This window comes from Protopterus annectens, chromosome 2.part1 (assembly GCF_019279795.1).
Source record: "Protopterus annectens isolate FY-2018-M chromosome 2.part1, PAN1.0, whole genome shotgun sequence".
NCBI classification, from domain to species: Eukaryota; Metazoa; Chordata; order Ceratodontiformes; family Protopteridae; genus Protopterus; species Protopterus annectens.
This window is the reverse complement of record NC_056729.1, coordinates 1102871747-1102895525: the sequence shown is the minus strand read 5'-3', so window position 1 is coordinate 1102895525 and position 23779 is coordinate 1102871747. Positions and strand designations below refer to the sequence as shown.

The 23779-nt window shown below is 43.5% G+C and overlaps 1 protein-coding gene across 1 annotated transcript in view; it reads right to left on the bottom strand.

Annotated features, from left to right (window-relative positions):
* CDC5L (cell division cycle 5 like) overlaps nt 1-23779 on the bottom strand; it is a 1268000-nt gene that overhangs the window by 1008661 nt on the left and 235560 nt on the right. The window contains exon 3 of the mRNA XM_044062650.1: nt 18108-18269. Coding sequence (XP_043918585.1) covers nt 18108-18269 — 162 coding nt within the window. The remainder of the gene's footprint in view (nt 1-18107; nt 18270-23779) is intronic.

The following is a 23779-nucleotide window of genomic DNA, read 5'->3' as shown; positions in this document are numbered from 1 at the left end:
CTTTGTTTTGAGGATTAGGATAAAAAGTAGGTAAATGTATGGCCTGATTTAAAGCTACCCTGGATACCACTTTAGGCATAAAGGACGGGTTGGTTCATAAGGAAACTCTGTCCTGATGGAAGATGATAAAAGGCTGAACAGCCATGAGAGCCTGTAGTTCTGAAACTCTACGAGCGGAGGTGATAGCCAGAAGGAAAGCTGTTTTCCAGGACAAATACTGCAAATCTGATGAGGCAGCTGGCTCAAAGGGAGGCAAGGTCAGTTTTTCCAGAATGAAATTAAGATCCCAAGCAGGTATTGGTTGTTTCCTTGGAGGCCTTAAATTCTTAGCCCCTCTGAGGAACTGTCTTAAGAGAGGGTGAGAGAATAAAGGTGGATCAGTGTTGTATTCTGCAGAAATGGCTGAGGCATGGATTTTGATGGAGGAGAAAGAAAGTCCACTGCTTAGCAGTTCAGCCAAATATTGTAGTATTTGAGGTAAATTCAGTTTTCCAGGATCCTGGCCCTTTTCTCATTCCAGACACAAAACGTTTCCATTTTGCGGAGTAAGCTTTTCTAGTTGATGGCCTTCTGGCCTCCAAAATGACATCCTGCACCTCCTTGGAGAGTAGGGCCTGTTGTGATGCTAAGGAATCTTCCATGCGGCTAGATTGAGTGTTTTAGCTGGCTGTGAAGAGTTTTGAAACTGTGCTGAGTCAGAAGAAGAGGCATTAGAGGCAGGGTCCATGGTGGGGAATGCGTCAGGCTCCTCAGGAGTGGGTACCAGTGTTGCCTTGGCCAGTCCGGAGCAATGAGAATCATCTTTGGTCTGTCTGCTTTGGTCTTTAATAGAACTTTGGGCAGCAGAGGAAGAGGAGGGAAGGCATAAACTGTCATTGATGTCCAAATGAAAGAAAGAGCGTCCACTCTCCAGGCCTTTGGATGGAAGATCCTTGAGCAGAATTTTGTCAATTGATGATTCTTATGAGAGGCAAAGAGATCTATGTCTGGCCTTCCCCATTCTTGGATTATTTCTGTAAAAACTTTTGGATGCAATTTCCATTCGTGTGGATCTGTCATATTCCTGCTTAGGTTGTCTGCCAGCATGTTTTCCTTGCCTGGCAAGTACTGTGCTTGTAGTTCCATTTGTAAGTCCATGGCCATGTTCCAAAGTGACATGGCCAGTCTGCATAGGGGGTAAGAATGTGTTCCTCCCTGTTTGTTTATGTACCACATAACTATGGTGTTGTCCGTTCTTATCAATAGTTGACCTGGTTGTAGAAGGTCCTTGAAAGCTATAATAGCATTTATTACTGCTAGGATTTCTTTTTGATTGATGTGAAGGTGCTTTTCTTTTTGGGACCATTTGCCCTGAATGCACCAATCTGTCATGTGCGCCCCCCAGGCACAGTCCGAGGCATCTGTTGTGATGACTTGATTTGCTTGAGGCTTGCTGAATGGAAGACCTGTGTTTGTTTGACATGCTTGAACCCATCACAGAAATTCCTTTTGCAGACATGGAATTAGTGGTATTAATGTTTCCAAACTGTGGCTGTGTTGAGACCATATGTTTTTCAGGTACCATTGTAGTTTCCTCATATGCAGCTTTGCACATGGGATTAGTAAGATACAAGATGCCATGAATCCCAGAGTCTGCAGGATTTTCCTTGCAGTCAGCCTGGTGCAATTTGCTAGTGTTCTGAATTATTGAATTAGTTGCCCCTGCTTCTATGGCGTGAGGTAGGCCATCTGGGTGTTTGTGTCCAAATTGGCACCCAGGAAAATTATCTTCAGAGAGGGTATTAGCCTTGATTTCTTTTTGTTGACTGTGTATCCCAGAGAGTTCAATAACATTATTACATAAGCCAAATGTTTCAGAAGAATGTGCTTGCTGTCCGCTTGGATCAGGCAGTCGTCCAAATAGGGGTATATTTGTATCCCTTGAAGTCTGCAGTAGGCAATTACTGATGCCAGGCATTTCGTGAATACTCTGGGCCAGTAGATAAGCCAAAGGGCAATGCAGAGAATTGATAATGGGTTGAACCTGCAAGAAATCTGAGGTACCTTCTGCAATTCTGCCTGATTGGGACATGCAGGTATGCCTCCTTGAGGTCCAATGTTACCAGCCAAGACTCCTTGCCCAGCATGGGAAGAAGTTGCTGTAGAGTGAGCATCTTGAATTTTGGTACGAGTAGAAATGTGTTTAGGATGGATAGATCCAAAATAGGTCTCCAATCTTTTCCCTTCCTTGGCACCAGAAATAGCCTGGAATAAAAACCTTGACCTTGTTCGTGCGTAGGTACCTCTTGAATAGCTTTCATGTTTATGAGATTTGTAATTTGCCTTTGTGCCTCTGCCCTTTGATTGTGTGGCAGGTTTGGCATGCCTCTCATTTTTGGAAGGGTGTGAAAATGGAATTTGTAGCCTCTGTTTATAATGTCCAGGATCCATTTGTCCTTTGTGACAACATGCCAATTTTTTGAAAATAATGCCAGCTTTCCTCCTAAGGGGGCTGCCATTTGAGACCTGGTTGGCATGCAAAGGGGAAAGTCATTGGGTTTGCTTTCTGAAAGATTGCGAGTTGTCCTCACCACCTCTTTGTGTAGGAGCTTGCCATTGTCTGCCTCTATACGATCCTTGGGATTGTCCTCTGCCCCTCGGGCACCTGTATCTGCCTCTTTGGGGTCTGTCTGTGGCAGGAAAGGACCAGTTTTTGGAAGGCCAATTTCTACTAAAACATGGGGGTTGAACCTGTAGAAATTCTTTCACAGTTTGCATTGATTTAACCTTTTCCTCCATTTTCCTTAATACCTCCTCAGCATTAGCACCAAATAGTACATCCTTTTGAAGAGGGGCGTCTAGTAATTTAGCTTTGACATGATCAGGCAAGGCTTGTTCCTTGAGCCAGGCATGCCTACGTATGACCGATCCTGTAACAGCAGCTCTACATGAGGGCTCTAGAGCATCAAAACCACATTGTAAGGTATGCTTACCTACTTGTTCTGCACTATGCATCAAATCCTGTAACTCCTTCAAGTCTGGTTGTTCAGGTTGTGACATTTTACTTTTCAATTGTGATAACAAAAACTGTTGGTATTTTAGCATATGAAACTGACAGTTGAAGGCCCTCATGGATAAGGTAGCTGAGGTATATACCTTTTTTCCCCCACCTTTCTAAGGATCTGGAATCTCTCTCGGAAGGCAATGGATTTTTGGCAATGGAGGCCTTAACTCCCTTGGGGCCCTGTGAGATGGTTTCTGGGTCAGCAGCATGGCTTTTGTATAGAAAATGGTGTGAGTCAGGAACCCTGTAGTACCTGTCAGGCTTAACTGGAGCTGGAGGTAGAGAGTCCGGGTTAAGGCAGGCCTCCGAGTAAACATAATCTAGGATGTCCAAGACAGGAGGTATAGCCAAAGGCCTGTGCTGAGGTAACAAGAGAAATTCCCTGAGCCTTTTCTTGGAATCTGAATAATCCTGGCCTTCCCAGTGGAAGTGTTCCCTTAAGGTATGCAAAGTTTCCCCAAATGAGTAATCCTCAGGGGGATACAGAAGGGATGGACTCCTCCGCATCAGAGTCTTCAAAAGGGGAGTAAGAATGTTCCTGATCATCAGAGTGCTCTGAAATAATGGAGCCCTGATCAGAGGAGGGGGAATCTTCCTCCACTCTGGGCCTTTTGTCCAGTGGGGGCTGAGAACCTCTGATTAGAGTAATTAAATCCTCAGCCATTTTAAGCATCTGTTTCTTAGGCATGGGGCCTGGAGATGGGCCCTGTGTAGCTGGTCTCCGAGTGCATGGTTGCTTTAGACTTTGTGAAAGCCTTGATGGAGAAAGAAGAGGAAGGTCTGAAGACACCTTGAGTGGAGGTGGACCTGTCCACATTCTGAGTTTCAACTCCAAGAGTGGCTTCGGTATCTGTAGTCGGGGTGTGAGCCGAGGAGCCTGCGACCTCGGGCACAGGAGACACCGTCAAAGAAGTGTCATCGGTAATGGTGCCTCGCTGAGAACCGGACCACGTGTATTCGGCTTTGGCGTGGTGTCGGTAGAGGCCGTGGACCTCGTGTGTCGGTCCTTGTCTTTGCGTTTTTTAAACAAAACCGGAGTCGGAGTATCCGACGACATAGTATAGTTAAATGCTTTCCCAAAATAATGCTGGGCGAACTCCGCCCGACGCTTAATAGTGCGTTTGTTGAATGTAGCACAAAAGCGACAGACCGAGACGTCGTGGTCTGGGCCTAAACAAGGTATACAGAGGGAATGGAACTCCTTATGCGGTATTTGCTTCCCACAAGAAATACAATTATTAACTTTGTCTGACATCGGTCTGAGGCAAGAAAAGTTTCCCCAACGGGGTACTTAGCTTTTAAGAAGACTTCGGTTTCCAAATTTTCATAATCTCAGGAGCTGGCCGACCGGCACTTGCGAACTGCTTCTGCTTCGGGCACCGCGCGGCAAGAAAGACTGAAGAAAATGGTGTTGGCTGGTTCCTTTATACCCCTGTCGCACTGACGTCAGGGAAGAAGCGACGACAACCGACGCTGGACCTAGACGTTGGAATTCGGCCAACCGAGGACCCGCCTGATGGCAGGAGAACCCATCTGTTATGACTGCAGCTGTATGCACGATGAACATCCCTGAAACCATGGATAGGCACATTCCTGCTAGCTCTATGGCCAGCCTGGTGGACATGAGCATCCTGGGGCAATGTAGCAATTGTCTCATGTATATTGGCAACCATTTAATCCTGAAACAAAAACAATATGTGAAAGAGGCAGTTACGCAATGAAAACTGACACGACTCTTGCATACTGACAAATCAAATGACAAACAGGTTGTCAACATATGACCATAATTTCCCTCACTAAATAAGGTCTCAACACAAACCCACATACAATGAGGTACTCCCAAGTAAATTAACAGAACCTTAGAGGTCTCCCTTATGCAGCCACATACAAACAAAACCAAGTCAGCACCAACCACTACACAAAAATACACATCACAGTGTCTCCACAAGCAAGCCCCCAAAGGCAAAACACTACACACATTCACACATCCTGGTCACAGGAGACTCCATGAGATACATGGACTCCCCCCTCACAAGGCTGGATAAAGAGAGGGCAACAGTCAGCTGCCTGTCAGGGGCGAGGATTCACCAGATCATGCAGACACTCAGATTACTCAACCACAAGTATCAATATGACTTTGTCATAGTTGGCGAGGGTGTGAATGACCCGAGATGTAACTCCCTGGACTATACAAAGAGAAACATGATAGACCTCTCTGAATACATGTTGCAGGCTGGTATAAGCAGAGCCTTGAGCAGTATTCTACCCTCGCCAAGAGAATGACAGCACAATACAAACATAAAATGACTTACTTCAATAACTGGCTTAGCTACTGGTGTCATTCCAAGGAGATCCAGTATTTGTCAGCCTGGGATGACATGATCAATAGACTTGCCAGAGATTGTCTGCACCTGTCTCTGCTAGGCTTTCAAATACTGGTCAAAGCATTACCCACCTCCACAGTGCCTTTTTATGCAGTGCCAAACCAACAGACCTATCAATGCAACAAATTTTTCTAATGTCAAGTTGCAGGTACTACTGCTCAACACTAGCAGTCCTAACAAGAAACTGCTCTCTCTGGAAACTCTCATCTCCCTGGAGAATGCTGATGTCTGTGCAGCTACAGAGACATGGTTCAAGGTTGCAGAAAGCACCACAGCAGTGCAATGCTACAAAGCCTATCACACATTTAGCCCACTCTCTGAAAGAGAAAAAAAATGAAAGGAGGAGGGGTTTCCATTTACATAAAAACAATCGCACCTCTAGATTGGTCAAGCAGGATGACTCGCTTGAGCTACTCCATGTCCAGCTGACCAAATGCAAAATCTCCCACCATATCATCGCTAGCTACAAGTCCCCAGCCATGAACCACGAAAACCACTCCACATACCTGAAGTTACTAGAGTTACTAGCCAATCAGCCCAACACACTACTCATGGGCGATTTTAACTATCCCTCCATAAACTGGGAAACATATATTGACCACTAACATGCAGGCTCAGATATTCCTGGACTTTGTCAGTGCAAATGCTGCTGATCTGCACTCCCACTAGGGGTTCAAATATCCTTGACATAGTATTAACAAACGTGGGGGAGTGCTGCAAACCCCCCCCCATCGTGATGTTCTCATTGGTAAGACTGGATAATAAAATCGGTCTTCTTTGAAATAAATATAATGGCAGTACCCCCATCAAACCCTAAAGAATTTTCCAAGGCAAATTACCTTCCATTAAGTGATAGCATAAGTAATTTTAAAGCTATTCCTAACCCCAAAAACATGGAGGCCTATGCAGAAGTATACACAAATGTATGTACAACCACTTAAAACAACTGCATAGAAACAGTAGTACCTGACTGAAATAAACCAAAGTCTAGCCAAAAAAGCACACCACTCTGGTGGACCCCTGGCATACATAGACTATACAACATATGGAAGAAATTCCAGTCTGGAAGTATGTGGGACGACACACAACAAAGAAAAAAAAAATCATCATTACTTTTAACAGGCAAATCAGGAAACTGGTCAAGTCTTCAAAAGCTATATATGAGGCTAAAATAGCCTCCCAAGCAAAGGATAACCACAAAGCATTTTTTAGTGATATATGAAATCTTAAGAGAAACACTCAATGTGGTGAGTTGGCTGTAGACTCATCCAGAAGAAATATTGCAAACCTGCTGGCTGATAAAATTCAGCTCAGATTTCACCTCCTCATCGCTTTCAGTCACTCACAATAAAATACCCACTACCATTCTTTAACCTGTTATCACAAAAGAACAAGTCATCACTTCACTCTCTAAAGCCAGAAACACTGCATCAATGGACCCTGATGGAATCCCATGGTGCCTATTAAATAACTTGAAACATGACCTAGCAAACTCACTCGGATTTCTATTTAACCACATTCTCCAGACAGGCTTTGTCCCAGTACAGTGGAGGACAGCAACAGTCACCCTTTTGCACAAGAGAGGAACCAACAACTGACCCAGGAAACTACTGACACACAAGTCTGATTAGCCTCATATGAAAGGCTTTGGAAAGGATAATCACAGGCCTGACTAGCAACAACATAAGAAACCTCCAGTCTCTAGACCCAAGCCTGCTCAAGCTGGTGGACTTCTCTGAGAAGGACGCCAAGGCTATGGATGAGGGTAAGACAGTGCATACTGCCTACCCTGACCTGGCCAAGGCATGTGACACAGTACCCCACTCAGTTATTATACATAAACTTACAAAATTGAATATAAACCTCTATGTTACCAGACGGATAGTCAAATGGCTCACAGACAGCACATATATGTTGTTAGAATTGGGGAATCTACATCCAGCAAGAGGCCAGTCACCAGTGGAGTACCACAGGGTTTACTGCTGGGCCCCATCCTGTTTGGGATATACTTCTCAAATATCAAGGTAAATATAGGTGGCCATTCAATGACTTCAAAAAACACAAACAGTGCAAATGCCACAGAACGTACTTTCAAAGTGCTTTTTCTTTCTAGAATGGCTAAATTACAGTCTTTTGTGAACCCTGAATTATACTACTATGACTCATCTCCTATACCCCTTTACACCTAACTTCCCAAGCTGTCAAAGTGCTAAGGGTAATTTGAGCTGTTACCTGCTGTGATTGACAGCTCACAGCAGGAGGCTTGACTCACGTACTGCTTCCTTGTTCTAGCCTTTACTTTCTGTATGGGTAGGGGAAGGACCAGGGAGCTGTGACATCACAGCATGGGTGGGTTTTTAGGAAGGTTGTAGTGATGTCAGTTTGGGGAGGGAACTGACCATAAAACTACCTGTATTCATTGGCCTTGAAGACATCAATGAATTAGAGACTGCAGCAAGCTTTCCTGGGCGAGATAAAATTTTTTTGATCATGAAACCACCACAGTACAGTAAGGTACTAGTCTAGTGGACAGAAGCAGTCAATTTAAAATGCTTTAAATGCTGTATTGTTGCTTATACATAGCAGGGACTGTAAACAAGGAGAAAAAGGAGAGAGAAGTCGAGAATTTAATAAAAGAATTCCACTGTTGTCCTTTAAAATATTAAACTCACTGACAGAAAAAAGAAAATGGCAGGTACTACAGTAATAAAAACATTTCCCTGCCCATCCCAAAGTAAATTTGTTGTCACAAAATGTAAAAGTAGCCGACTCCAAATCCAGCTCTATACAAGTGACAAGTGGAGCACGTCAGGGGACCGCTCTTGTTTGGCATCTACTTCTCTGAAGTACAGGCCAACACTAAGGGACTCTGCAAACTGGGAGCCATTAATGAATCCCCAAATGATGTGGATATTCTACAAAAGGGCCTTAGAGAAACAGATGCTTGGTGCCACAGCCATGGGCTCAACCTTAATGCCAAGATATGTATAGTTATCCCCTTTGGGAAAAAACATGTACCCATGAATTACCACATAGATGGCAGTACACTAAAAAAAACGAAAGTGTGATGAGAGACTTAGGGACACAGGTGGACAGTGGTCTCACATTCGATAACCACAGCGCCACAACAGTCAGGAAATCCTTCTATGTGGCACACCTAATCCCTAAGGGCTTTTCATCCAGAAAAAAGGAGGTCATTGTCCCACTGTACTCATCCCTTATTAGACCCATTATAGAGTACAAAGTCCCGTTTGGTATGTACCTCACAAGACATCTGCAATAGTTGGAAAGGCCGCAGAAATACCTCACTAAAAGAATCACAGGCCTAAAGCAGATGCCCTATGCTAACCGTCTAAAAAAAACTCCAGCTATACTCTGTGGCATATTATCTACTCAGAGGCGATCTCTGCATAACATACAAGGCCATGTCAAACCCTGAGCTCTTGGACATGTTCCACTTAAAGAAATCCCAATCCCTCAGAGCCACACGCTCCAGGGATCTAAACCTTACCATTCACAACGAACAAAAGATGCTGGAGGGATAGGTTCCTGACCCAGCGACTCCCCATACTCTGGGATAGACTGCCAATACATGTTAAGCAGAGCGCCTCCTTGGCCCTCTTCAAAAGGAACCTTGACGATTGGATGGGAGATCAGAAATTCACCCCAGGGATCACGTCAGTCGCCTTGCTAGACAGGGGTCTAGGGAAGCAAATATTGTGGGAAGAAATATCCAGGGAATTGTTATGGCTAGGCTTGTATAGGCCCTAGGGCCGATAGACTAGTACCAACCTAAGAACCTATAAAATAAAAGTTTACATAAGCAGTGCATATTTTTTCCATAAAATTAGCCCCCAGTTAAACAACAGTCCTTCATAGGAAACTTCCAGTTCAATCACACACGCAACCACACGCACACACAACCGCACACACACACACACACACACACACTGACAGATTTCAGAAACTTTATTGAAAAGTTACTGTTTACAGTTGTTATGTGAGCAGGAAGACTCAACAGGTTTCATTACAACTACTGTATGTAGTTGCAGGAGAAAAGCCTCTTTGCAAAATGGTACCTGCCACAGGCTTCAGTACCATTTATTCATTACTTTATTCGCCTTATTCGCACTGAGCTGTCAATTTTCAGAAGCCATTCTTTTCAAATTTCACCAGTCATCCAAGAATTCTTGTTTGCTTTGTAAGTGACTGGTAACTTCTTTATGTTCTTGAAACACCTTGGGTATTTCCTTTTCCCGATCACAAGAGGTTCAAATTTCTCACTGCTATCCACATTACAAGACAACAGTAATTATTTATTGATATTTGTTCAAGGGAAAAGTCTAACTACGTCAAAAACTCATTTTCAGTGGAGGCCTGGGGAGAAAAGCATCACAAAGTACAGACATTTTGACAATTTACAGTGGTGTTTACACATTATATCCTATTACAGAAATATACTATTTAACTTTAATACATTACTTATAGTTATAGTCATATTAAAGCTTAATATGTAAATATAGTAGTAGTTTACAGTCAAGTCCGTCTAGGATGCAAGGTAGAATTACATTTGTAAGAAGGTAATTAAGTTGTAGGTTCAAGTTGTTAGTTTTGGTGAATTTCAGACAGTGAAGGTTTAAGTGTTGGATTTACTGTGCCAGAGGGAGTGTGATGCTTAAAGGAGGAGAGAGAGAAAGATGTTAAGAGGGTAGGTATACAAGTACAAGAATATATACTTTGAGATGTAGGGCTTGGAAGACAGAGATATAGAATGACAGTAAGAAGTGAGTTAGGGGAAGAAAGTGGGAGAAGTTTAATGAGTTGGGGAAGAGTGTGGCAAAAGGGTAGTATGAAATTATAGTCAGGGGATAAGAGTAGAACATGTTAGTCTTCGGGAGAGGAACAGGGACAGATATGAGAGTGTTAAGAAAAGTACAGTTGTGTACACTTACCATAAATGTAGATATTCGAGTGTATTCACTGTTGCAGTCATTACATTTGGGTAATCTGCTGGCAGGTTGCCCCTCAGTCGGCCTGAATTCCAAAGTCTTGGGTCCTGCGTCAGTTGATGTCTCCTCTTCCATGACGTCAGGTCGTCAGGGGGTATAAAACATGCAGCAGACGCAATTTTCTTTAGTTTTTATTGCCCCCAAAAAGGTAGCAATATTATATATATATATATATATATATATATATATATATATATATATATATATATACACACACACACACACACACACACACACACACATGCATCAATATAAACTTTACCTTCATCTACAAGCAAATACACCACATAGGTTGTAGAAGATAGAGAAGGAAAGATAAACTGTAGAATGACAGGGGGATGGCGGGAGGGTAACCTGGACTGCAACAGTGAATACACTCGAAAATCTACATTTAAGGCAAGTGTACACAACTGTACTATGTTCTTCGTGTTTCACTGTTGCAGTCATTACATTTGGGTAGAATCCTAAAGCTATGGTTGAGAGGCTGGAGCTAAACAGCATTAGGTGAGGCTATAAGGCCCGGCAGCACTGCAGTGGCAAAGCCTGCCCTAGACTTAAAGAGGCAAATGGTAATGCTTTGTAAAGTTGTGAACCGAACTCCAAGTTGCAGCCTCTAGAATATCTTTGGTAGGTACTCCTCTGAAAAAGGCTGCTGTAGTAGCTGCAGCTCTGGTGGAATGAGACCGAATGCCCTTGGGCACAGGTTTACCATGTTGTAAGTAGCAGAAACGGATGCAGTGGCTTATCCACTTTGAAATTGTCTGCTTTGAGATAGCCTTTCCTTCTGATCCTGCAGCATATGACACCAGTAACTGCTCAGTTTTTCTTAGAGCTTTTGTCCTGCTCAAGTAGAATCTTAGCTGACTGCGTATGTCCAAGGAATGCAGAATTCTCTCCCCTTTGTTCTGCGGATTTAGATAAAAAGTTGGCAGATGAATTGTTTGGTTAAGAGCCATACTGAAAACCACCTTAGGCATAAAAGTAGGATTTGTCCTCAGAGACACCCTGTCTGGGTAAAAAATGATAAACGGCTCTACAGCCATGAGGGCCTGTAGCTCTGAAACTCTTCTTGCTGAAGTAATTGCTAGTGGCAGAGCTGTCTTCCATGATAAGAACTTTATATCAACGGTAGTGGCTGGTTCAAATGGAGGCAGGGTGCGTTTTCCAACACATACTTGAGGTCCTATGCAGGTAATGGTGATCTTCTAGGAGGCCTTAGGTTTTTGGCTCCTCTAAGATACTGCTTTAGTAAAGGATGAGAAAAGATTGGTGGCTCTGTACTGTATTGAGCCAAAATGGCAGAGGCATGGATTTTGACTGATGAGAAAGACAGGACTTTGTCAAGCATCTCTGTTAAGTATTGTAATATCTGAGGAATATATGGTTCTGCTGTATCAGTTCATTGTGCTTGATTCCAAGCACAGAATCTCTTCCATTTGTCAGCATAAGATTTTCTAGTACTAGGCCTTCGCATAAGATTTTCTAGTACTAGGCCTTCTGGCTTCCAAAATAACATCCATCACAGCTTTACTGAGAGGTGTCGTTCATATGATAACATGATTAGCCATGCTGCCAGGTTCAGAGTCTGTAGATGAATGTGCAGGATCTGATTGTTTTGCTGGGACAGCAGTTGTGGTCTTTGAGGCAAGGTCCAAGCTGGGAACTGAGACAAGTTCCTTAGGATTGGGTACCAGTATTGGCAGGGCCAGTCCGGGGCAATTAATATAATTTTTGGCTTCTCTTACCTGACTTTTAGGAGGACCTTGGATAGAAGAGGCAGAGGAGGGAAGGCGTAAACTGACAGGTTTTTCCAACTGAAGGACAGGGCGTCCACTTTCCATGCTTGTATGTGAGAAGTCCTTGTGCAGAATCTTTTCAATTGATAATTGTGAGGAGAGACAAATAGATCTATGTCTGGGCTCCCCCATTTCTCTGTTATCATGCTGAATACTTGTGGATTTCGTTTCCACTCGTGAGGATCCATAAGGTTTCTGCTTAAATCGTCTGCAAGAGTGTTCTGTTTTCCTGGCAGGAATTGAGCTTGAAGATTTATTTGGTAGGTCAAAGCTGTGTCCCACAGTGCCATGGCTAATCTGCAAAGGGGGTATGAGTGTGTGCCCCCTTTCTTGTTTATGTACCACGTACATGACTGTGGTGTTGTCCGTCTTTATCGGTAGTTGTCCTGGATGAAGTAAGTCCTTGAAGGCTGTTAGGGCATTTTGAACAGCTAGCATCTCTTTCTGGTTGATATGTAGATGCATTTGATTTGGTGCCCATATGCCCTGAATGCATCTTCCTGCCATGTGGGCCCCCCATGCATAATCTGATGAGTCTGTTGTTAAGGTCTGGCTGGCAGGGGGAAGAGTGAAGGGCCATCCCATGTTTTGGTGACAGGCCTTTGCCCGCCATAGAAATTCCTGTTGCAGGCAGGGAATGAGAGGAATCGTTTCCAGACTGTGTGAATGTTGACTCCATAAACTTTTTAGGTACCACTGAAGTTTCCTCATATGCAGTCTTGCATATGGAATTAGTAGGATGCGGGATGCCATGAAGCCCAGAGCCTGCAGAATTTGTCTTGCAGAAGACTGGGTTTTTGTTGCCATCAGTTTGAAGTAAGTAGTCAGTTGCCTTTGTCTGGCATGAGGTAAGCCATCTGGGCAGTTGTATGCAAGCTTGCACCCAGGAATGTTATCTTTTGAGAGGGTAGCAGTTGTGATTTATTTTCGTTTACTGTGTACCCTAGGCATGCTAGAAGTCTTTTCACAAATGCCAGGTGTCGTAGAAGAGTGTCTTTGTTCTCGGCTTGAATGAGACAGTCGTCCAAGTAAGGATATATTTGAATACCTCTTTGTCTGCAAAATGCAATTACTGGTGCCAGGCACTTTGTAAAGACCCTGAGCACAGTAGATAAGCCAAAGGGCAGTGCAGAGAATTGGTAATGCATTAAGCCAGCCTTGAATCTGAGGTATCTTCTGCACGACTGTCTTATTGGGACATGCAGGTATGCCTCTTTTAAGTCTAAAATCACTAGCCAAACATTCTTGCTCGGCATAGGCAGAAGCTGTTGCAAGGTGAGCATTTTGAATTTTGGAATGTCCAGGTATGTGTTCAAAATCGATAAATCCAGTAATGGCCGCCAGGCCTTGTCCTTTCTGGGTACCAAGAACAGTCTTGAGTAAAAAATGTATCCTTTTTCCTGTTCTGGTACTGTCTCTGAATGGCCCCCATATCCATGAGGGAAGTAACGTGTTTCTGTGCCTCTGCCCATTGTTTTTTTGGTAGGTCTTGCCAACCATTTGTCATTGGCAGAGTGTGGAATTGGAATCTGTACCCCTGTGATATGATGTTCAGTACCCACTTGTCCTGGGTTATTAATTGCCAATTTTGAGCAAAAAGTGCTAATTTTCCCCCTATGGGTGCTGCCAACAGATAAGTGATTGGTGTAGGCAGAGGGAAGTCACTGGGATTGCTTTCTGTAGGTTTGCGCTTTATCTCCTCCAGATTTGGAGGTGGATGCGCCCCATTGCTTTGACCTGTATGAGTCTTGAGCCTGGTACCTGGAACCCTTAGGGCATCTGGATTTGACCCTTTGACCTCTGACACAGGAAAGGACCAATTCTTTGTAGGTCAGTGTCTACTGAATCTAGGTGGCTGCACTTGTAAGAAATTTTTAACAGTTTGCATAGACTTAGCTTTGTCTTCCATTTTCTTTAAAACCTCTTCTGCCTTAATACCAAACAGAGAATCATGCTGTAAAGGTGCATCTAGCAATTTAACTTTAACATGATCAGGCAAATTTTGTTCCTTTAACCAGGCATGCCTCCTGATCACAGATCCAGTAACTGCGGCCCTGCAGAAGGCCTCTAAAGAATCAAAACCACATTGCAAAGTATGCTTTCTAACTTGTTCAGCTGCATGCAATAATTCCTGCAATTCCTTATTTTCTGCACATTCTGAAATCAACATAATTTTCTGTTTCAGCAATCCCATAACATGTTGTTGGTACTTAAGCATATGAAATTGACAGTTTAAGGCCCTAACTGCCAAGGTTGCAGATGTATAAACCTTTTTTCCCCATCTGTTCAGCGCCCTTGAATCTCTGTCGGAGGGGGTAGGGTTCTTTGATGTTGAGGCCTTAACTCACTTTGGACCCTGTGAAATAGTTTCAGGATCAGCAGCAGGGTTTCTAAATAAAAAAAATTATGAGTCAGGGACCTTGTAATACCTGTCAGGCGTACTGGGAGCCGGAGGTAAAGAGTCAGGGGACAGGCTTGACTCCGAAAAAACATCATCCACAATGTCTAACACAGGGGGAATGGCTAAAGGCTTGTGCTGAGGGAGGAGGAGGAAATCCCTGAGCCTCTTTTTTTGATTCTGAGAAGTCTTGACTCTCCCAGTGAAAATGCTCCCTCAAAGAATGCAAGGTTTCTCCAAATGAATAATCCTCAGGAGGAGATGCAGATGGAATAAACTCCTCAGCATCAGAGTCCTCATAGGGAGGTAAAGATAATTCATGATCAGAAGAGGAATCAGAAGAAGTAGAAACCTGATCTGAAGATTCAGTCAGTGTCTTGACTAGGCCTCTTATCTGGAGGGGGATGGGTAACCCTGATCAAGGTTATAAGGTCTTCAGCCATTTTGATCATCTGTTTTTTAGGCATAGAGGCCTGTGCACGTGGCTCAGGCGTTGTTTTTTTTTAGTTTTTGAAGGTGTCTTTGCCTATGGCTTTGCAGCTTTCGGTTTGATATAAAAATGTTGAGGTCTGAATACACCCTCAAAAGCCGGTGCCTGCTCAGCAGCTCCGGACCCATCCGAGGGAGATACATCCATTGGTCCAATACCTTGAGTATCTTGCGGCATGCCGGACTCCACATGGGAGTCGGTAGAGGGTATCAGGGGCTGTGAAAGCGCCTCCGGCGAACCGGCAACTGGCTTAGAAGCTTCGTCATCAGTTTTGGATCTTGACTGTCTTTCTCTGTCCTTTTCTTTGCATTTTTTTATGTACCGACGACATCTCTGGGTAGTTAAATTTGCTTCCAAAATACTTAGATGCAAAAATATACCGACGCTTAATAGTGCATTGGTTAAATCTAGCACAAAACCGACAGCCAGACACGTTATGATCAGGGCCTAGGCAAGGAATACAGTACAAATGGAAATCCTTATGAGGTATTTGCTTCCCACAAGTAATACAATTATTAACTTTTTCTGACAACGGTAAAAAGCAAGAAAAAAAAAGTTTCCCCAACGGGGTACTTAGCTTTATTGAAGACTTCGGTTTTGAAACTCAAACGCAAATATTTCAGTAGTCGGCTGACCTGCACTTGCGAAATGCTTTTGCTTCTGGGCAGCACGGCAAAAAAGACTAAAAAAAATGGCGTCGGCTGCATGTTTTGTACCCCTGACGACCTGATGTCATGGAAGAGGAGACACACAGACCCAAGACTTTGGAATTCAGGCCGACTGAGGGCAACCTGCCAGCAGATTACCCAAATGTAATGACTGCAACAGTGAAACACGAAGAACATCTGAGTTAGGTTAGGTCATTCAATCTTTCACAGCCTTTAATCTAGCAGCTTCGACACGTTTAAATGTCAACGTTCCATCTGGTACAGCTCTCCAGTCATCATCATCTTCTTTCAGCTGTTCCCGTTAGGGGTCGCCACAGCGGATCACCTGTTTCCATTTCTTCCTGTCTTCTGCATCTTGCTCTCTCACACCAACCACCTGCATGTCCTCTCTCACCACATCCATAAACCTTATCTTAGGCCTTCCTCTTTTCTTGTTACCTGGTAGCTTCATCCTTAGCATCATTTTCCCAATATATTCCGCATTCCTTCTCAACACATGTCCAAACCAACGTAATCTTGCCTCTCTGGCTTTGTTTCCAAACCTTCCAACCTGGGCTGACCCTCTAATATACTTATTCCTAATCCTGTCCACCCTCGTCACACCCAGTGCAAATCTTAACATCTTTAACTCTGCCACATCCAGCTCAAACTCCTGCCTTTTTGTCAATGCCACTGTCTCCAACCCATATAACATAGCTGGTCTCACTACTCTCTTGTAGACCTTCCCTTTCACTCTTACAGGTAATAGTCTGTCACAAATCACTCCTGACACTCTTCTCCACCCACTCCATGCTGACTGTACTCTCTTCTTCACCTCCCCTTCCACACTCACCGTTACTCTGAACTATTGACCCCAAGTATTTAAACTCATCCACCTTCACCATCTCCACTCCTTGCATCCTCACTATTCCTCTATCCTCCCTCTCATTCACACACATATATTCTGTCTTAGTCCTGCTGACCTTCATTCCTCTTCTCTCTAGAGCATATCTCCATCTCTCCAGGGTTTCCTCCACTTGTTCCCTACTCTCACTACAGATCACAATGTCATCTGCAAACATCATAGTCCATGGGGACTCCTGTCTGATCTCGTCTGTCAACCTGTCCATCACCATTGCAAATAAGAAAGGGCTCAGAGCGGATCCTTGATGTAACCCCACCTCCACCTTAAACGCATCCGTCACGCCCACCGCAGACCTCACCGCTGTCACACTACCCTCGTACATATACTGTACCACTCTTAGGTACAGCTCTCCGGTATAACCCAGTTTCATCAGCACTGAAAATGTCTTGTGATTTGTACTTTTTCATGAAGTCTGAAAAAAAAGTCTTTTACCCATTGCTCGGCTCCAAAATCATCCGAGTCTTGTTCTCCACCATACAGCTTTTTGAACACAATGTTGTGGTGTCCTTTCCATCTCTCTAATCACCCGGTCATAGTTTTGAAATCCTCAGTTCCTATGTTTCTGTCTAGCTGGTCGGCCTTTTCCATTAACAATGGATCACTAATTGGAATTTTTCAACTTCTGATTTGTGTAAACCACTGCAACAGGGCATCCATGACATCTTCAGCTTTATCAAACCTCTTGGGTCTGCGATTAGGATTGCTGTTTTTTTTTTTTGTCAGTTTCTTCTCTCTTTCAGAATTCCTGAAATTATGCTTTGGTGCATACCGAACGATGATGCAATAGAATTCTGACTATCTTGGGTATCAAGTCTTTTAATAATATCGACCCACTCAGCTAAATTAATATTCTTTTTAAGAAGTTTCTTTGACATTCTTATAATATCCCTTAGATAACCGATAGACTTCCTGCTCATGTAACTCTTACTTGTTAAGCAAAAGTGTACAATATCCCTTAGATAACCAAGAGATTTCCTGCTCAAATAATAATGCAATAACACAGTACGTACACATAAATACCCCCGTGGCTACAGCACGCAGCCATACTGGGCTATACAGTTATGCAGAGTAAATAACATGGCAGTGAACTACTCGGGATTTGAGACAGCTATGCATTTAAACAAAGTATGCAATTGACCGATATGCTTTAATGCGGAATACACCCCAATACAATTCCACTGACTAACAATGGGACTGAACGGACTTTATTCATTTAACTGGAATATGCTATTATCCTACATGCATTTAAGTGGAACCAGCTGCATTGATAAATAGAGGCAAATGTGAACTACAATATCTGGAAAGTTTGACAATACTTGTGTGTTTAGAAATGAAAACTCTGGTGCCTCCTGACTATACCTATGTTCACCTACATATAAATACATGTGTTCTTATTTGTAGGAAGTGATACTTACAGCAAGAATTCATAATGTTCCAAACACTGGGCAGCTGTTCTCCCAATAATTGGTGCAATAGTTCTCCACTGTGTTGGCATTAACTTGGCAAGATGAAGCAACTTCTCCTCCTCTTCACGGGACCATTCTGTTTTTTTAATGCTTGGATCCAGCCATTCATACCTAATGTACAGAAACACAAAGTAGACAGCAAAAATAGAAGGAACAAAATTAAAGCTTATCATATTTAAACTACAAAAGATGACAGCCAAGAATATTTCCAGCAATAAAAATGCAAGTACAATTTTTGTGAGGGTACACAGCACAATTCATATGAATTACAGGAGCTGCGTTGTACAAATCATGTCATCTGGTAAAATCAAAAGGACGAAAGATGGATGCCAGTCTTCCAGCCATAACTTTTCAGTTGTGACACAGATCATATGGATATAGTTTCTCTCTCTCTGTAATCTTAAGAGGACAGCCAGGCTAAAACTGCTCTTGTGGAAAGCTAAACAAATCTTAGAATGAGTTAAACAGAGAAATAAGAATAGTTTATAAATTCCCCTTTCACTTGCATCTATGAAAAACTATAGAGAGATCAGCAAGTCCATGGAAAATGCACCACAAAATCTAGAATACTTAAATGTGGTAAAACACCAACTATACATACCAGTCTATCAAGCCAATGCAAGCAGATATCATGGGAATGGAGGATCGGCACTAGCACTGCATTAACATTCCTAATCAAACGTGTAACAGACATTTGAACATTAGCAATTGCACTATGAGGAGAATGCTCCATAAATGACATATGACTGGGTTTGCTTAATCTACGCTTTCTTTCCAAACTGCATTTTTCCTTTGAAGCTCACATTTTTGGCAACATTTACTTCATCCCAGCATACACAATGGCATTATGGTGTAACATAAGGAAAGCATGCCTACACTCCAAGCTCAACACAGAGTACAATCCCTGCAAATTAAAAAAAAATGAAGACTCAACACCTACACAGTTTAAATGTACTGTATTATTATATTCTCACCAGACTTTCAAGGAATTCCAATTGCCAAGGCTGGTGAAGGGACTGTCCAAGCACAGTGGGACAGAGTTGTGTTATTTGAAACTCAAAGAAGAGGGTTCCTCACATATGTTACTTCAGATACATTCATCCTCTATTTGCTGATCTGTAAAGGGACCTCTCCTTGCTGGATCTGATTGGTACAAATCTCAAGCAACAAATCCACCAGGCTGAAAGTACCCAGAGGACAGTCAAAAGGTCAAAGGATCAAAAACTAGAGTCCTGACATACAAGAGAAACAGAAGGGGTCTAAAACAAATGCAGAAAAAAAATGATGTTTGATGAATGGTGAAATGTGGCTGCAGTATAGATGTCTGCAAAGAAGATAGTCCTGAAGTAACTAGAGGAAGCTTTGATGCTTGTTGCAACGTGGCCTTTGACCGCAGCATCTTCCAAAGGTGAAAGTCTTTTGACAGCAAAAGATAAAGCAGGCAATCCAAATGTTTGAAAGGAGACAAATCTACTATTACGATGAGTTGTTCACAAAACTGTACACGTTCAAGTAAAGGGATTAGTGGTGAAGTACAATCCTTGTTCAAAGGAAATAGCAGAAGGTGGATGTCCACCACTGCAGTCAAAATTCTGGCATTCCACAATTGTCCCCAATGACCAGAGTTATTCCCTTGTAGCAAAATACCAGCTTGACAAACATCAAAAAGGAGAAAGGACAGTTTTGTAGAGAACTTACCATAATTTTAGACATTTGAGTAGATCAGTGTTGTAGTGCCGATTCTTGGGGAAGTCCTGCTGTGTGGAAGCCTGTGGCCAACCCAAATCCCACAGCGTTTCTCCTCCTGCAGCTGGCCAAAGTCCACAGCCATCGGAGGTACAAGAGATGCATCAGCTAGTATCATCTTCGGGTATTTCTTGTCTGAAAAACTACAGGTCAATGCCTGTAGGAGAAACATGACCTGTCCATCTGACCCACAGTGACAGACTGATGCCCTGTTTTAAGAGAACTTGGATAAGAGAAGGGTGGGGGCTGACATGGAAACTCAACCTAAGAAGGCAGAAAAAGGGAAAGGAGAGAAAGAAATGGTACTGCAACACTGATCTACTTATTATGGTAACTTACCTACATAACTGTGCTATATTCATCATAGTCAATGCTGTACTGCCGATTTTTTGGGAAAATTCCCAAAGCAGCCTACTGGGGTGGATGGGTAGAATACTACTCCAGAGACAGGAGGATCCATAGGATGGCAAAGGTGAACCCAGGTCTAGCCCTGGAAATGGTTCCTAAATTATAGTGTTTGTGAAGGTGTGGACAAAGGACCAGGTGGCAGTCTCTAAAAATACCCCGTAAAGGGATTCCTTTCAGAAAGAATGTGGTAGCAGACTTAGCCATGGTGGAGTATACTCTGACTTTAGCAGGGGCCTGTTTTCCATGAGAATAGCAGAAGTTAATACAGTTTACAGTCCACTTAAGAGATAGACTGTTTGCCCACTGGCTTTCCTTGCTTACCCTCAGCAAATGCCACCAACAGTTGGACAACTCTGTTAGGGTGGTCCTAGGCAAGTAAAATCAGTTGTCTGTGTACATCAAGGGAGTGTAGAACTCACTCTCCCTTGTTCTGTGGCTGTGGGAAGAAAACAGAGAGATGAACAGTTTAATTTAAGGACATCTCTAACACTACCTTAGGCATAAAGGAAGAGTTAAGTTCTGATAGAAACTCTGTCCCTATAAAATACTAGAAAGGTTCTTTTGACATCAAGGCCTGTAGACCTGAAATCCACCTAGCTGGAGTGCCGGCCAAAAGGAGAGCTGTTTTCCAAGTTAGAAGTTTGATACTAATAAAAACAGCTGGTGGTTCAAATGGAAGTACTGTCAAGTTTTTAAAGCAAACAGTATCAGGAGGGTCAGGATCCAGTTTGGAAGGTCTCTGTCATTTGGCAAGCAGTTATTGGAGGTTTTCCCACTGACTTCCTTGGAGAATTCCATGGACACCACAGCTGGATTTGCCACTGAGTTGTTATACAGGTGTTTGTGGAATCTAAGCATTCTACAAAAGTGGCCTGGCTTTCTAGGGACAGGATGGAGAGAGGGTCAGGTTGCAGAGAGATGTCATTAATACACATCTTCCAAGACTTCATGGACTGGACGAATCCCCACAGGTCTGAGAAAGTACAGCTGTGTACACTTACCATAAATGTAGATGTTCGAGTGTATTCACTGTTGCAGTCATCACATTTGGGCTATCTGCCTGCAGATAGCCCTCAGCCAGCCTGAATACCAGTGTCTTCAGATTTCTGCATTGGATGCTGTCACTTCTTCCTTGACGTCAGGTCGTCAGGGGTATAAAACATGCAGCCCACACCATTACATCAGTTTTTCTTGCCCCGGATGTCAGGTGCCCCCACAATAGGAAGCAATTACATGGTATGCTAAACCCCCATCAAAAAGCAAATACACAAGGAAAAATAAATATGCCAACAAAAAGGAAAGGTAGAGCCAAGAGATGTCAGGGGGCTGGAGGAAGGGTAACCAGGACTGCAACAGTGAATACACTTGAACATCTACATTTACGGTAAGTGTACACAACTGTACTATGTTCTTTGTGTTTCACTGTTACAGTCATCACATTTGGGTTGATTCCCAAAGCTAAGGAAGGGAGGAGGATGTTAAAGAGCATTAGGGTCAGCTATTAAGCCCTGCAAGACTGCAGTGGCAAATCCTACTCTGGATTTAGAAAAGATAGGCAAGTGGTAAAGCTTGGTGAAGGTATGTACAGAGCTCCAGGTAGCAGCTTCTAGGAAGTCCCTGGTAGGGACTCATCTGAGAAATGCCGCAGAGGTAGATGCAGCCCTGGTGGAATGTGATCTTATCCCCAGTGCGGTAGGTTTTCCATGGTGCTTGTAGCGTAAATGAATGCAATGGTTTGCTTTGAAATGGCCTTCCCCTCTGCCCCTGCAGCAAAGCTAACCAGCAGCTGTTCAGATTTTCTGATAGGCTTAGTCCTGTCCAAATAGAATCTAAGTTGTGTGCATGTCCAGAGAGTGCAGTATTCGTTCCCCTTTGTTTTGTGGATTAGGGAAAAAAGTAGGCAAATGAATGGACTGATTTAGGGCCACAGTAGACACCACCTTCGGCAAAAAGGAAGGATTAGTCCTGAGGGAAACCCTGTCTGCATGGAAGATAATGAAGGGCTCCACTGCCATGATGGCCTGTAATTCAGACACACTTCTTCCTGAAGTGATGGCTAGAAGGAAGGCTGTTTTCCAAGAAAGGAATTTCAACTCTGCTGTAGCAGCTGGCTCAAAGGGGGAAGCGTGAGTTTTTCCAATACAAAGTGAAGGTCCCAGGCTGGAATGGGAGCTCTCCTGGGGGTGTCTTAAATTTTTGGCCCCCCTAAGGAATTGCTTTAGCAAGGGGTGAGAAAAGAGGGGTGGCTCAGTATTATAATGTGCTGCAATGGCAGAGGCATGAATTTTAATTGACTAGAAGGATAGGCCTTTGTGGAGCATTTCTGTAAAGTACTGTTGAATATGAGGTAAGCTGGGCACCGTTGTGCCCATCCCCTGAGCTTGGCTCCAGGAACAGTATCTTTTCCACTTTTTAGCATAGGATTTTCTAGTACTAGGCCTCCTTGCCTCCAGAATGACATCCAGCACCTGCTTACTGAGGGATGCTAGAGGAGAGCTCAAGGAATTAGCCAGGCTGCAAGGTTCAGGGTCTGAAGCTGAGGGTGCAGAATCTGGCCCGCCTGCTGTGACAGCAGGGAAGGGGTCTGAGGCAGGTGCCATGGCTGTATCAGTGTCATACTGCACAAGTGAGGGTACCAGTGCTGGCGTGGCCAGTCTGGTGCAATCAGTATTGTCCTTGGCTTGTCCTGTTTGATCTTTAGTAGAATCTTCGAGAGGAGAGGCAGAGGCGGAAAAGGCATAAACCGAGAGGCTTTCCCAGGTAAAGGACAGTGCATCCACTTACCATACTTGACTGTGGGGAGTTCTTGTGCAGAATTTGTTCAATTGGTAGTTCTGAGGAGAGGCAAACAAGTTTACCTCTGGAATCCCCCATTTGTTCCTCAAGAGGTTGAATATTTTGGGTTCTAGTTTCCATTTGTGTGGGTCCATGATATTTCTGCTTAACTCGTCTGCCAGTGAATTTAGTTTGCCTGGCAGGAATTGAGCTTGTAGGTGTACTTGGTAGCTCAAGGCTGTGCCCCACAGAGCCATGGCTAGTCTGCAGAGAGGGTAAGAGTGGGTTCCCCCCTGCTTGTTTATGTACCACATAACTGTGGTGTTGTCTGTCTTTACCAATAGTTGTCTTGGAAGAATATGGTCTTTGAAGGCTGTCACAGCATTCTGTACAGCTAACATTTCTTTTTGATTAATATGCAGGTGCATCTGTCTCGGGTTCCATTTGACCTGAATGCACTGCCCTGCCATGTGAGCCCCCCATGCATAGTCTGATGAGTCTGTTGTTAGGGTTTGGGTGGCAGGGGGTAGAGTGAAAGAGAGTCCCTTGTTGTGGTGACAGGCCTCTGCCCACCAGAGGAATTCTGTCTTTATACAAGGAATGATAGAAATCATTATTATTTCCAGGTCCTGCGAAAGTTGATACCATAGGCTTTTTAGGTTCCACTGGAGTTTCCTCATATGCAGTCTTGC